At 30.7% G+C, this 10,903-nt stretch overlaps 1 protein-coding gene across 2 annotated transcripts; it reads right to left on the reverse strand.

Annotated features, from left to right (window-relative positions):
* Window positions 1–7,788: 7,788 nt before the first annotated feature.
* On the reverse strand, window positions 7,789–10,666 carry LOC145087688 (ubiquitin-conjugating enzyme E2 2). 2 transcript variants are annotated; one of them, XM_079025713.1, is made up of 6 exons: window positions 10,461–10,666; window positions 10,033–10,166; window positions 9,897–9,922; window positions 9,160–9,249; window positions 8,435–8,523; window positions 7,789–8,170 (listed from the first exon to the last, which is right to left on the reverse strand). In XM_079025713.1, the coding sequence occupies exons 2-6, from the start codon at window positions 10,155–10,157 to the stop codon at window positions 8,042–8,044; spliced, it is 459 nt and encodes a 152-aa protein (XP_078881839.1). In that variant the 5' UTR covers window positions 10,158–10,166; window positions 10,461–10,666; the 3' UTR covers window positions 7,789–8,041. The 2 variants fall into 2 exon arrangements, with proteins under 2 accessions (XP_078881839.1, XP_078881840.1); XM_079025714.1 differs by having other exon boundaries at window positions 10,502–10,641.
* Window positions 10,667–10,903: the final 237 nt, after the last annotated feature.

The raw sequence follows: 10,903 nt of genomic DNA on the forward strand, positions 1-10,903 counted from the left end.
ATTTTGGATGGTTGATGGTTTTATTAATGTTTTAAAAACGAAAATTTTGGGTTATATTTTTGGGATGTTTCATTTAAAGGTGTTAAAAAATGTTTTGTTGGAGTCATTATTACAACTTTCTAGGTTCTTTGGAATTTTCAGAACAAAACGATGTTTGGATCGGCCATGCAGAAGAAAACAACTTTGTTTGATAACATTGTTTCTTGATCTTATTTTTCGATTATTAATAGGAGCCATAAATGTAATATGAACAAGGTTGGTTGGTTTTACAGCCCTAATATTGTTATTACATATTTATATAACGGTTGTTTTCTTTTTCTAACATCTAGCTTTATAAAATCTTTGTGGTTTTAAAAAAAATGGCTCCCAATAATACATTTTAATATTTATTTTACACTCTAACAGATACAATAATTACTTTCAACAAAGATGATGCTTAGAAACTCATTCACTCATACTATATTCTCATAAGTCGTAATAGTTTTCTAAGCTTTCCACCCTTGGTTGTAAAATAAATTAAAAAAAAGCAAGTATCTTGATAAATGATTTAATATTTGATCATATACCGTATATCTACTTGTTATACAATAAATGGCTCCCAATAATATATTTTAATATTTAGGGGATGTTTGGCTAAGTGTATGACTTTTCATAAGCACTTTTCAACTTATAGATTATAACTTATGAGCTAATAAGTTAGGGGGAAATTACTTATAGATTTTGACTTATTTCCGGTATGATACTTTGATAAGTTATTTCTATCAAAACACTCTTTTTAACTTATACCGGTGTGGAACCGGTAATAAATTAAAAAATGAGCTTAAATAAACTTAGCCAAACACCCTCTTATTTTACGTTCTAACAAATACAATAGTTACTTTCAACAAAGATGATGCTTAGAAACTCATTCACTCATACTATATTCTCATAAGTCGTAATAGTTTTCTAAGCTTTCCACCCTTGGTTGTAAAATAAATTAAAAAAAAGCAAGTATCTTGATAAATGATTTAATATTTGATCATATACCGTATATCTACTTGTTATACAATAAATGGCTCCCAATAATATATTTTAATATTTAGGGGGTGTTTGGCTAAGTGTATGACTTTTCATAAGCACTTTTCAACTTATAGATTATAACTTATGAGCTAATAAGTTAGGGGGAAATTACTTATAGATTTTGACTTATTTCCGGTATGATACTTTGATAAGTTATTTCTATCAAAACACTCTTTTTAACTTATACCGGTGTGGAACCGGTAATAAATTAAAAAATGAGCTTAAATAAACTTAGCCAAACACCCTCTTATTTTACGTTCTAACAAATACAATAGTTACTTTCAACAAAGATGATGCTTAGAAACTCATTCACTCATACTATATTCTCATAAGTCGTAATAGTTTTCTAAGCTTTCCACCCTTGGTTGTAAAATAAATTAAAAAAAAGCAAGTATCTTGATAAATGATTTAATATTTGATCATATACCGTATATCTACTTGTTATACAATAAATGGCTCCCAATAATATATTTTAATATTTAGGGGGTGTTTGGCTAAGTGTATGACTTTTCATAAGCACTTTTCAACTTATAGATTATAACTTATGAGCTAATAAGTTAGGGGGAAATTACTTATAGATTTTGACTTATTTCCGGTATGATACTTTGATAAGTTATTTCTATCAAAACACTCTTTTTAACTTATACCGGTGTGGAACCGGTAATAAATTAAAAAATGAGCTTAAATAAACTTAGCCAAACACCCTCTTATTTTACGTTCTAACAAATACAATAGTTACTTTCAACAAAGATGATGCTTAGAAACTCATTCACTCATACTATATTCTCATAAGTCGTAATAGTTTTCTAAGCTTTCCACCCTTGTTGTAAAATAAATTAAAAAAATAAGTATCTTGATAAATGATTTAATATTTGATCATATACCATATATCTACTTGTTATACAATAAATTAAAACCCAACTTCCCAATCACTTCACATATATTCTATGTAGAAAAGGTGTCGGTCATATAACATGATCGGTACCAAACCAAATTCATTATCCAACCATTAGAAAAATACTAGTAATTGCAATTAATCTAGAAAAGAGTGATTATCATTATACAATGTATTCTCTATATTTTTTTATTTTTTCCTTTAGATATAAGAGAATACTGAAAATCAGATTAAACGAAACACAAATAAGATGTATGTTTGATCATCTAATAAATACATGTTAATAATTTTACAACCTCTTTTTGTTGTTTTAATCTAACTTTACCATTTTTATCATTATTTGATATTTATAACTTTGATTTTGATATATAGGTTTTCTTTCTCCTAATTAGACGATATTTTTCACAAGAAAAAAAAAGTTTTTAGGGAAAGAAACATAAATGTATTGATATTGTGTAACTACTTTACAAGATATATAATATGAGTGGTGGGTTCATGAATATTAAAGAATGAAAAGAGAGACAGCTAAACGCATAGAGGTTAGTAGGTCACTATCATACGCCCATTCATTCTCATAACAATAAGACATTAATACCTTCTTCTTTTTTCTCACTAAACCATCTTAAGATACCCTTTGCCGTTTAGGTTTTTTTTTCAAGATTTTCAAGATCGACATCCTAGTATGATTATTTTTGGGTTTGTAAGATCTGGGTCAGGATTCTAAGATCCCACAAAACAAATCATAATTTTAATTTATAATTTAAAAACATAAAAAATATTTCAAATATTCAATTTTTCGTTTAAAAGTTATAAAAACTTAAAGATATTATTTATAGTTACAACACAAAATGATAAACGGTAAATTGGTAAAGGGTAAAAGACGTAAAATGGTAAAATAAAATTCATTTGCAAAAATAAAAGTAAAAAAATAATAAAAAAAAAATCAAGGGAAGGTAGGATCGGATCGAATCCTGATCCTACAATCTTACCCCAAATACGATCCGTTTACGACCCGACTCGTTTTTCATATCTAAGATCGTAAGATCGTATACAATTTTGACAACCATGATTTTTTCTATTTTTCTTTCTCCTTAAACAATTTTATTATAAATTTATAAGCTTAGGGCCTTTTTTGAGTTTTCTTTTAATAGTTATTTATTATTTATACGTAAAGTAATTGAACGAGTAATTGTATTTATCTGAATAGACTATTAGATATATAAATATGTTTTTTTTTCTGCATTGAGTAAATTGTTTGGATGAAACTAAACAATCATCTTACAATAAAAATGAAAAAATCAGATTCCATAAGATCTATCAATTATAACATAAAGGATTATTTGGAGAAAAGAAAGAACTACAAATTGTTAGAAAGTTACGTGGTAGGGTTTTATATATATATATATATATATATATATATATATATATATATATATATATATATATATATATATATATATATATATATATATCTTATACAGCATTTCTATGTGTGGAACTCAATGGATGGACAGAAATATGTGAAAAACAACTGTTTGTTTATAAAAAGTCAAACGACAAAACAATGTTTATCTTCTTTCTGTGTTGTGTGCTAAGATGTAAAAAATGGCTTACAAAGTTGTAAGAGATTTCTAACTTCTAACATTTAGCTTGTAAAGTTTGTCACCTTTTCATTTGGTTCTTTTTTTCTTTTTTAATTTGTATTTATCTTTTTGTTTTCTCCGATTTTTTTTTTGAAACGACAGATATATTATTAAAAAACTAACAAGAGCTAGAAAAGAATTACATCAAATTGTAGTAAATATAGGATTATGAAACCAAAAACTCCAATTGAGCTTGGTTTTCCTACATCTATTACTAATCCACGAAAAAAACCCCATACACCACATCATCAAAAAGTATAGCTTTTGAGGGATTATCCCAAAAAGTAAAACCATCGGGTCCTCGAGTCCTCGAGCCTTTGTGGAACCACAATCTCATACTGTCTTTTTGATCTCCTCACGTGTAAAAGGAGATTGCAAAAAGTCAATCTTGGGACACCAACTCTAATGCTCTGAAAATAAAGACTGATAAATAAGCATGAAATTACTGCTTAACCCGATGTTGGTTATCAACCTAAACACCATCAATCATAAGACCACGAATCGCAATTTGGCGTCTCTTGCGATTAATGACCCCATGAAAATACCCGAATTCTCATCCCCCTCTATATACCATTGAATTTTCGCCTTTTGAGCCAGCTCCACGTGAGTAATGTCCTTCAATAAGGAAACATGTTGCTCTCTTAAAGTAGTTGAGTCATCGTTTCCCATCAATTGGCTATCAATAGACTCGATCAACTCTTGAAATTTTTTTCTTCTTATTAAGCTCCCAAACGCATTTGTTAGAATTCTACATCCTAAAATTAGATTTAAAAAGTTGAAGTTTCTTCTTAAAAGGAATCCAAGGATTATGGATTATGTACAATATCATTCCTAAGAGAAATCACCCAAGAATCTTGCACTGCATCATCAAAACCATCCATATCAAACCGATAGTGAAATAAATGAAAAGGGGTTAGACCCATAATCAACCCGATGCTCTAACAAAAGAATGAGACTGTCATCCGGAGATTTTTTTCCCTCCAAAACTAGACCCAAGAAGTGAGGGAGCGAAAGTAATAGACCATCCGTAACCAAAAATCTATCAAGTTTGCTAAATTTTAAGCCTCATTTATCACTTCAAATAAAACAAGGACCACGATATTCACAAAATCTTAATGAATTCATTAAAAATATGTGCGGATGCATGGTTAAAGAAAGAACCTAATCTCTCCAACTCCGTCCGAACTTCATTAAAGTCACCCATAATATGCTCTCTCCTAAAATGCAAGCAAGCAAATATGATATCTCTTCCTACAGTTGTCTTTTATAGTCAATTGTTTGCGGGGCATAAACAACAATAAATAAATTAGGTAAAATATATATATATATATATATATTATCTAATTTAATTTTAGGGAATAAAGTTGGTTCAAACTCAAACTAGCTCAAAAGATAAACAATATTGCTTGCTTGTTATTGCTAATTAAACACGTGTCTATACTAAAGAATGAAAAATATTTTTTTTTGAATCTTTATTATTTTTGTTTTTGAGAACTTTTTGTCTTTTTGCCCCGGCCCGATATACGTTTGGACCGGCCTAAGTTAATGTCTTCCATCTTCGTTTCTTGAATTGCTAGAAAATCGACTTTTAAGAATGTCACGTAAGTTTCTAATCCAACTTCGCTTATCCAACAAACATGTTCCTTGAACATTAATAGATTAAGACAATTCATATTGGAAATTGTTTTTCAACGCGGCCTTCTTCAATTTCTTTAAAGCTGTCCAAACAACCCTCCGTATTATATCCCAATGCCTCTCCCATTTCAATAGTTGTTTTTAACTCAAATAGAAACGAATTATTATTAAAAGAACCATCCGAATTACTCTGATTATTACCCATAATAGAGGTTCTTTGTTTTGAAAATCCCAGTGAGCAAGCTCTTCTTCGGAGTTGTTAATACCCAACATCCTCCCATAACCTTCAGAAAAACCAACAGGAGAAACAATCAGCGTCAGATGCAGAATTCATATGCGATTCAGTAGCATTCACGAAGGTTTGCTGATCAGCGTTACTTTCTGTCGGCGAAGTGTCAAGTGACAGGTGGCGGGTTGACCAAATTTGGCTGCTGCTGTGAACCAGGTGCTGGGGGGAGAGAGAGAGAGAGAGAGAGAGAGAGAGAGAGAGAGAGATGTGGCTGGTCCTTTTTGATGTTCATGAGTTTGGGAGTTTTCCCCAAAATGCCCCTGAACATTTTGTTTATCTTTCTTGGCAGCATTCCGATTTGAATTCTTTTTCAATTTGATTTGTCAAATATGTTTATTGGTTTGTGGTTTTTCTTTCCATTTTGTTTTGTTTTAGATTGTTTGTTAATTATGTTTTGAATTTGAACATGTTTTTTATTGATTTTTGGAACATATGTGTTTTTGAAAATGATGATAGTGATGGCGGTGGTAATGACTTGTATGGTTGATAACCGATGATAATTTCATATTATATAATTTTATTTAGATAATAAAAAAAATTAGCATATGGTTTTAAAAAAACAATCATTTTTATGCAAAAAAAAAATAGCTTTTTGGTCCTCATTTTGTGTAGATATGGAAAAAAATTACAAACATTTTACTTTTCAAAAACAAACACCACTTTAGTATCTTCATACATTATGCTAGGTTTTTGCTTAGCCCATCAAACCATTTGGTCCGAATTAGGTCAATAAGAATAGCCAAATTAAGGAAGTTATTAGCAATTTATAGCCAAAAATTAGTAAATGTCCAAATATAGCCCACGAAACCGTAGGTTTCAATATTCGTCTACTGTTTCGCCAAATTGTTCATTGTTTCGTGTTTTGTATAATTTTTTTCTTTCACTTTTAGGATACAAAACCGTAGGTTTTTTAATACCTACGGTTTCCCAAACCATAGCTAGGGTTTTGGGTGAAAAAATACGTTTTTTTTTTATGTTTTAAATCTACTGTTTTAGGGGTTTTAACTACAAAAAAAAAAAAAAGGAAATCGTAGGTTTTAAAAACCTACGGTTTTGTATCCTAAAAATTAGGGATAGCATCGGAAGCGAGTACCCGTTTTTGGAACTGGAACTGCTTTAAGTAGTTCCGGTTCCAATTCTCATTTTTTCGGAACCACTACCCGCTGGATACCCGCCGAAACCGGTATATATATATATATATATATATATATATATATATATATATATATATATATTATTTCATATAAATATGTGTGTGTTACTTAGACCGATTTAGAATATATTGGTCTGATTTTATCTCTATTTGATCCGAATTGATTCAATTTGGATCGAATTAAGTTGCGGTTTTATCGACAAAAGTTAACAAAGTTAATATAACCGAGTTACCCACTCCCGGAATTGGAACTGTCGGTTCCGAGACTAGTTCCAAAAATTTAAGAACCACTTAGAGAGGTTCTGGTTCCGGTTCTAACTTTCTAGGAACCGTCGGTTCCGGTTCCGGTTTTCGCCAAATGAGACGGGTACCCGCCTATGCTCATCCCTACTAAAAATGAATTTTTTTTTATACAAAACACGAAATAGTAGACTATTTGGCGAAACAGTAGTCAACCTACGGTTGACTACTCTTTTGTGGGCTATTTTTGGCTAAGTGATTTTTTTTTTTTGGCTATTTTTTGATAAGTAATTAAGAATTTTAGCTAGATTTGTATTTTCCCATATATATATATATATATATATATATATATATATATATATATATATATATATATATATATATATAGTAGGTGTGAGACCCATGTATCACATAGGTTTATTTAAAAAAAAATATAAAATTTAACAATTTGAAAAGTTTGAATTTATAAGAAAAAAAATTGAATTATTAAAATTAATGAGACTTTAATGTATTGAATACATTATATATATAAACCCTTTCTAATAAATACTTTACATATATATTACCTTACATATTAAATGTGAAATTTTAATTTAATAAAACAAAAAATACAATAAAATGACAAGTAGAAAATAGAAAATTTAAAAATTCTAAAAAATGTCATGTGTCCAAAACAAAGGAGAAGATGACATATAGTAAAAAAAAAACTTTTATTTATTAGAGTAGAAGTAGATATAGGTGTCCAAATTAAAGTTTAACCTATCAGCAGTTTAGACCATCAAAGTAAAAAAGAAACAAAACACAAACTTATGCCATTTGTCCATAACTCGTAAGTAACTAAAAACAAAATATAGAAAGAAAAAGAAAATGAACATTTTGGGTACTACTGCTAGAATGTTTTTCTGGAGGCGAATATAATACAAGAGATAAGTATTATGTATACAATACAAGAGTCTAATAGTAATACTGACGCAACAAAAGTAAAACGGAAGCTTATAAGATCCCTACAATTACAAATTGTTGTAGAGGAAGATAGTTTAGAAAACACCCATCATTATTACTTTATCACTTGTACTTGTTCTCAAACACAAAGGGATCATAGACCAGATATTGTCGTTGACTTTGACTTAGTCAGCTGTCCAGCTCTGCTCAACAACTTCCCGCACCTTTCTGTTATACTCGCGCTTATTCTCACTAAACAGCCGTGCTGCTTCTGAGTTTGCTGGAGAGTTTGGGTTTGGATCACACAGCAACGACTACAATCCAACAATCCAGATTATCCAATTAAAGTCTGTTTCTTTTCTAAACTACTAAATGACCATTTTGTCCTTATGTTCCACAAAAAAAAACTCATCAAATTGAGTTTCTACAAAAAGGGTTTGTGTCTTAAATACATTAAATCACATCTTTTGGCTTTAACACATCGAGTCATTCTGTCCGGATTATGTTTAAAAAAAAGCCATGTATAGTTGTCCAGATTAAGTGCTTAACACATTAAGCCAATAATAATAATACAACACCTGAATTGATGTGAGAATAGCAGCAACATCATAGATTGGACTCCACTGATTTTGAAGGATGTCCAAGCATATACTTCCATCTGCATAAACTGGTAGATAACAAAAACCTTATCATTAATAACACAAATATGTGAAAGCAAAATATACTTTTACTTGTTTTACTTTTAGGGTTTTTTTTTTTCTTTTTTTTTTTTTGGTTTTCATGTATGGGGTAAAGTGACTGAATGGGTAATCATGTGTACACAAAGTGCATTTCTTTTTTGAATTTGAGTGATTGACCATTTGACCCTCATGTTTGAAGCACAATATTAACATGCAAAATTATTCAAGCAAGATAAATATCCCATTACAACATCAAATGCACCCAAACAACATCATATCCCATTATGACATTTTGTACAGATTAAGTCAAAAAGAAACAGCCATGTATAGCTGTCCAGAACAAAATGCTTAATCCATTAAGTCAAAAAGAACAAGAAACAACCCCTTACTTAGATGATATAGAAGCTTAAAGACCATATGGTTGATTTGTTTTTGAGAAATGTTATATATTTATTCCTAGGTTCTAATTTGGAAAATGTTGTATTTATGACAAGTTTGTGTCTAATTTTTGGCATAAGTGTTAGTTAAATTGAGGGGTGTTAAATCAAAGCTTCAAAGCTTTCATCCCATCCCCACAAAAGAAAATGAAAGAAAACTGAATCAAGTTGATGATGACCACTTACTGTTTGGATGAAACATTCGAGAAATGAATCGCACTGTTGGTGGTTTATTTGGATAATCTTCAGAAAACTGAAGTGTCAGCTTGAACGTACCTGAGAGATTGACATGTTACATGTATAAATTATCATGGAATACAATAATGTCACACTTCAACACGATAAAATTGTGCAGAATTCAGAAAAGATAACACCGTCAACTGAATAATATAAGAATGTCTACAAACTCTATCAAACACCTCACAAGCAATCAAAATCCCTGTTCATATTACAAATAGCCAATGAAGAAACCCATAACTTCAAAGATGAGGTATAAATATGATCAAATGCAACATTATGAATCGTTACTTGAGGCCAATATCTTAGGGGTTGTTTGATAAAACTGAACTATTTAGTGTTGAATGATTCCAGCCTCTTAATGGTTATGAGAAGGTAGGGTTCCTTAACCATTAAGAGGCTTTTAATATGTTCAAAGGTCGTTCAGAGACAGATTCAGAAGTAGAAATGACATGTGAATGGTTCCATTAAGAGGTTAGCAAACAGGCTCTTATACATGATTAATGAAGAAACAATTGAAGAGCTCAAATGCAGTCACTTCTAATCCTCTGTACTGTTCTTTTTCGTGATAAATTCAACTATTTTCACATGCATATACATATTTATAGTTTTATACAACCATGAGTGTTAATTCTTATCTCATTTTGAGCATAAAGATACTGAAACATGCAAAACATCTCATTTACCTCCATCCCAAGGAGTGTCATCCGGACTGCAATGCAAATAAAAGCGATCAGTAAGAAGCAATCATATCTCAAGCAAAAATTGCATCATAAGCTACTAGAATATGATCAAAAAACACTGAAGCACACTTTCACCTACCCAAATATTACAGCATTCCAGAGCATTATATTGTTATCATATGGGGCACCACTGATTCCAGCAGGAGGATCTTGCTGCAACCTCTTAAAATCCCTCATTAATCTCTTTCTTGCCGGTGTTGACATCTTTGTCAGCTGCCCCAATTTAACAAACAATAAAGCCAATTCAGTATCCAATTCTACCAGAGCCGATCAACTACCTAACACATATGAGTTTTATCCTTTGAAAGCACAAAATTAAGAAGAAAAAAAAAATCAAGTACGATGATCAAACTACTTGTATTAAAACCCTAGATCTATAAAATGAGTTCGATTACACAGCACCTAGCATGGTTTTACCGAAAATCGACCGGGGAGAAACAATTTAACATATTAAACGTATCAATTGATTCTAGGTCTCCGTTAATTAAGTTTTATGAGCGTAATTACATGACAATTGGAAGGATAAAGTGATGGAGAAAACTTGCTGCCTTGGAGATAGGACGAGAAGAGGTTGGGGTGCTGAAGACGGAAGTGAACCGGAAGACGATGATCAGCCGTCGGCGGTGGTGTCGAGGAACCTTTGCCCTCCGTGCGTCGCCTTCCAAAACTCAACTCTCGATAACAAAAGGGAAAGGGAGGGGGAAAGAGAAAGGTTACGCGTCATATGTAAGCTGGTTTCAATTTGTTTTGTCTCTATGTTTGTACATCGAAAATATCTCAAATTATTTTATAACTATACGTATAATTGTAGTTATACGGGAATAAAATTGCATAATAATATTCACATATATTTGGGATAATAACACAAAAACAATTTGAAAAACCATAAAATCGTATTTTTGTATGTGAAAAAATATCTCCAAATCCATATTATATTCTATATTAACCGG

Source organism: Lactuca serriola, chromosome 2, assembly GCF_051521515.1.
Source record: "Lactuca serriola cultivar US96UC23 chromosome 2, Lser_US96UC23_V15, whole genome shotgun sequence".
Taxonomy (NCBI): Eukaryota; Viridiplantae; Streptophyta; class Magnoliopsida; order Asterales; family Asteraceae; genus Lactuca; species Lactuca serriola.

Bases quoted from the DNA above. Each gene is read 5' to 3' on its own strand.
- LOC145087688 (XM_079025713.1), bottom strand. From the start codon at position 10,157: ATGTCAACACCGGCAAGAAAGAGATTAATGAGGGATTTTAAGAGGTTG. The intron at 9,923-10,032 runs GTAGGTGAAAGT...TTTGCATTGCAG, and splicing joins TGGAATGCTGTAATATTTGG to TCCGGATGACACTCCTTGGG. The intron at 8,171-8,434 runs GTGTTGTATTAT...GTTGGATTGTAG, and splicing joins CTATTCTCACATCAATTCAG to TCGTTGCTGTGTGATCCAAA.